At 33.9% G+C, this 4,965-nt stretch overlaps 1 protein-coding gene across 1 annotated transcript; it reads right to left on the bottom strand.

The window, feature by feature from the left end:
* Window positions 1-2,176: 2,176 nt before the first annotated feature.
* LOC140956591 (transcription factor MYB44-like) lies at window positions 2,177-3,183 on the bottom strand. The gene has a single exon (XM_073413398.1). It carries the CDS (start codon window positions 3,136-3,138, stop codon window positions 2,275-2,277), a length of 864 nt encoding a protein of 287 aa, XP_073269499.1. The 5' UTR covers window positions 3,139-3,183; the 3' UTR covers window positions 2,177-2,274.
* Window positions 3,184-4,965: the final 1,782 nt, after the last annotated feature.

Raw genomic sequence — 4,965 nt, 5'->3', positions numbered from 1 at the left:
GAATCTTGAAGATTACCCGTTCGTTTATCGCATATAACAATGTCAATAGGTGGATATATTCTTTATTTAAAAGTAGTTTTTATTATAATTTGGATTGCTCCGATATAAATTCAGGAAATGGTTTGTATTACTTCTATCTTGAGTTTTTGAAATTCCTCAATTTTTTAGAAGAAATTAATTGCATCTCCATCTGGTTTCCAGTAAGTTCTATTGGGATTATCTTTTCCCTTCTAGAAGTTTTATAGATTAGATTATGATTTCTGTTTCTTAGGCCAAAATTTCTAAGAACTTTTCTACTTGTTTTGCAGAGAATCTTTGATATCTTTGTAGACTAGGATTTCAATCATGAACATTTGGACTATGTTATAAGATATTGTTGTCTGGATAAAAGAAAAAAAAACCAAGACAAGTCTTCATGAGTTTCGTATTAAAACACCTCGTCTTCAGTCATATTCTGATTATGATCCATCAAATTTTTCCTGACTCAGAGCTTGAGTGTATTTTTTTCTTCTATATGTTTTGACTGTTAAAATAGTTTATCCATATAAATTGTGTTTTAAATAGGGTAGTCATTCTCCCAATTATCTCACTAAGAGATTGTTCGGCTAAGATTGACTCTTTGGTTTAATTTATGCCGAAGTCATGCCCAAGGCGATTTTAACCAATCCCATCAGACCTATTTCTAAAAGTTTAATGAATCCCTCTTTGTTGAGATCAAGTGTGTTTGCTGCTATTTTCATAGACGATGCTCAGTCATCTACGAGATCTTCTTTGTCTTTGAAATATAGTACATCAAGTTTAAGCATAACATCTTAAAGATGTATTGGTTCTAAAACAGACTTCACATAAGGTGTTTGGTGCAAGATAATTTGACTTCTCCTTGAACTTATTCCCGCTTAATGTGCTTCTCCACCTACTTGGAAGTCTGCTTAGGGTCTTTTCATATTTGTATTATGAGATCCCACACTTCTCTCGATGGTTCATGGGAAGATGACCAAGTTATTGAGATAGGTTCGCCTCATGTTGTATTTATTTTCAAATCTACGACTTCGAGGTCACAAAAGATTCTGCAAGATCTTGAAGATATTCTAGACCAATCCTTTCTATAGTTGTCATCAGCTTAATTTTTTTTCTGAGACAGTTTTGAATCATATTGATCTTTTTTCTTCGTCGGTTAAATGTTTTGGCATTACCTTGGCCTTACCTTGGCCTTACCTCTTCGGTTTAATAAGATTTCGGTATCAAAAAATGATTGTAACATTCCTTCCGAGATTCTTTTACTAGAACTTGGTTGTTGTTCTAGAGTTTCGATTCTTCTTTCAATATCATTTAATGTTCCAAGAATTTCGTCTTGTTTTACAAGTATTTTCTCGATTTTATGTGGTTCATAATATAGTTGATTGTCATAGTTTTGTATCGTCTTTTGGATCTCTCTAAGATTTCCGTAGAGTTTACCGAAATCCAGGAATATTTCTAAGAACTTATTATTTTGAGTAATAGGTTTACCTTAGGACTTTGAAATGTTTTTTTTTGTTGCCGCTGTATAACTTTGATTAGTTCTTCTTGTAAATAGACTAAAGTATTGGAATAAATTATATAAATATTCAATCTCGAACATATGTTTGCATCCATAATTTTGAAACAATCTCATCCTCAAACATTTGATTTCACAATAAAAATAATAGTGTATATTTTAAATGATTTTACATAAGTTCTGATATCATTTTTGACTCAGTTATAACGTCAAAGATATTTTTGATCACTTTATCAAAATTGAAGAATTCAAACAACAATTTTAGATCAGAGAAAATGTGAAACTTGAATTGGAGATTTTTATCTGATTTACCATTTTTTATGATAAACACAATCCACCAAAAAGAAACATAATATAGATCAATTTGTATTGACAAGCTTAACAGGTTATTTTGATTTATTCAACTTTTTAAAAGTAATTAATTAAAACTGAACCAAATTAACCATATTTTTTAATTAAGTCAATCTTGTAGATAATTTCGGTTTAATAGTTCGGTAGTTAACTTTTGAAAAAATTGCTATCGTAGTTCTGAGTTTTAATAAATTTTATTTTATTTTTGTTTTATATTTTTAATATTTATTTCCTGTTGTATCAAGAATCATTTTTTTCTCACACATTTTTCCATTCGACCAAAACCCAGAATTGCAAAAGAATGGAAATTTAACTCAAATTTACTGTCCGCAACAAAATTAACAGGTTTTCCTAAAAATAATTACATTTTTAATAAGAAATTAAATTATTTAATCATGATTAAGCTTACTAATCCCGATTCGTTTCACCCCAGCACTTCGAAGCCCTCCGCCACCATCAATCTCACCAAGGCCAGAAAAGTAATTTCTCACCTCCGTCCTGATCAGTTCTTGCATAATTCCAAGTAAATCTGGCCCAAACGACAGCGTTTCTTTCTTCTCCTCCGCCGAAACCTCTCTGCGGCGGCAGTTGTGATGGTGCTTCACCTGTGTCTGCGGCGATGACGAATAGTCCTTCTCGTTGAGATTCTCCCTCGAAGATGAACTCTCCGTCCATGGTAGACAGAGAGTCAGCTCAGTTAGCTCACCATCCCCAATTTCCTCATTCTCCACCATTGATTCCCCCGCCGCCGCCCGCAATGAGTCGTTTTTAATCACCTGAGATAAGAAATTTAATTCGATCGGAGCGCCTCCATCATCAGCTTCTCTATAGTCAGAAACCGGGGGACTCATCGCCACAGATACATCTCCGCTGTCAGATCGCCTAAATACCTGCGCAGGTCGCTCCTTTCCACCGCCGCATCTCCGTTTCAGAGTCGAGTTCCAGTGGTTCTTGACCGCGTTATCCGTACGCCCATTGAGCAACCTAGCGATCGTCGCCCACTTGTTCCCGAACTTCGGATGCGCCTGCAGAATGATCTCGTCCTCCTCCGCCGAGAATGGGCGGTGCTCCACGCCGGGACACAGCTGATTGCACCACCGCAAACGGCAAGACTTCCCAGATCTCCCGGGAATCGATCTGCTTATCAACGACCAGTTTCTGGCACCATACTGCTGCACGAGCTTCTTCAACAGCTCATCCTCCTCCGGACTCCACGGCCCTTTAATCCTGTCGCCGCCGTCCTCCGCGGCCATAGTATATCTCGCAAAGCCCTAGAGACCAACCCAGTTATTGTTCAATTGATTTGGCAGGGCTGGTATATAAAGGGTGGATTTTGGTGACCGAAAGAACCGGTTAAGTAGGAAAGAAGGAGCGTCACGGAAACCGGTGATAATAGGTTGGCGGTTGGGGACAGCTGGAATATGATTGATTCAAAAATATGACGGTTGGGGATTAACTATTTTGATTCGTGCCGTTATGGAAGTTGCTTTTGAATTGAGCTTCGGATTTTTTATTTTGCCAAAAATAATAATTTATTGAATCGTCGATTGGATATATATGCTTTCCCTATCAAAGCTTTGAAATTCTACTTTTAAAATTTAAAATTATTTATGTTACGGTTGAAAATATGAAAAATATTTATGTTGAAAATTATAATGTTAAATGTTGAAAATTAGGTGTTGAATATTGAAAATTAGTGTGTGATGATGTATGTAATGATGAAATTTATTTTTGGATTATTTGTAAAGAAATCCTATAAATAGGTCTTCATTTGTAAAGATTTGAGACAATTGAGTTGAGAGAAAAATATTATAAAGTGTGTAGTTTGATAATTTTGGGAGTTTGAGATTTTTACTTTTTACCGTAAATTTTTATTTTTTCACAACACGTTATCAGCACGAAGCTCTAAAAGTCCTCCATACTTTTCCAAGCTCCAAACAGAAGAAAAAAATAACAAAAGTAATAATATTTATTTTACTGTTTATTTATTTATTGTGTATATACTTAATATATAATATAATGTTATAATAAAATAAATTTTTCAAAAACTTGTTATAAATCCTGGGAGGATGTTAAGACGACATCCCACACTCCCGGTAAGGGATACGACAAGTATAAAAGCCTATAAAGTTTTTTTAAACAAAATATCTTATGACAACTCATTATAATAATGTGATATGATATAGATAATTATTTAAAACATGACTAATATTATATACACCATATTATTAACATAAAATTATACAAATAAATACATTTATTTGTTTGTACACCAACGGTCATAAACGGTAACAAAACGGCTAATTTCTGTCCTATAAATATGATCTCACAAAAACATTCAATCACTCCAACTTTCTCTTCTTCTCTAAACAATTATTCTTCATCAAATTTTCGGAAAAAAAGAAGATGGCTTTCTCAAGGTTATTTTTAATTATTATGGTTATCATACTCACGAGTCTTTTATTTATCGGAGAATATCCTCCTCGTATGTTTTCTTTATTTTTACAAATGTTTGTACTTGTTGTTTATCCATTACTTTGTATTGCAATATTCATTAACTAATAAAATGCATCGTAATTTTTTTTAGTACTACCATGTCAAATTTGACAAAGCTCGAATTTGTTGCGCTCGACATCACTGGAAAAAATTATATGCCATGGACTCTCGATGTAGAAATGCATCTTGAGTCATTGGGTCTAAGCGAGACCATTAAAGAAAATGGTATATCTTCATCACAAGAAAAAACAAAAGCTATAATACTTTTGCGTAGACATCTCGATGAATGTTTAAAATGTGAATCTCTTATCGAAAAAGATCACATGACTCTGTGGAAAGGATTGAAAGAAAGATTCGAACATATAAGGGAAGTTATACTTCCGACCGCCCGGGATGAATGGAATACGTTGAGATTCCAAGATTTTAAAAAAGTCAGTGATTACAATTCGGCGATGTATAGAATAATCTCGCAACTAAAATTTTGTGGACATGAGGTTACAGAATCGGAAATGCTTGAAAAAACATTTTCCACATTTCACGCATCAAATATAACTCTACAACAACAATATAGAGTGCGTGGATTT

This window comes from Primulina huaijiensis, chromosome 14 (assembly GCF_012295235.1).
Source record: "Primulina huaijiensis isolate GDHJ02 chromosome 14, ASM1229523v2, whole genome shotgun sequence".
Classification (NCBI taxonomy): domain Eukaryota; kingdom Viridiplantae; phylum Streptophyta; class Magnoliopsida; order Lamiales; family Gesneriaceae; genus Primulina; species Primulina huaijiensis.
The sequence above is the reverse complement of the archived record's forward strand: the minus strand, read 5'-3'. Positions and strand labels throughout refer to the sequence as shown.

Excerpts from the sequence above, each read along its gene's own strand:
- LOC140956591 (XM_073413398.1), bottom strand. The coding sequence starts at position 3,138 with ATGGCCGCGGAGGACGGCGGCGACAGGATTAAAGGGCCGTGGAGTCCG.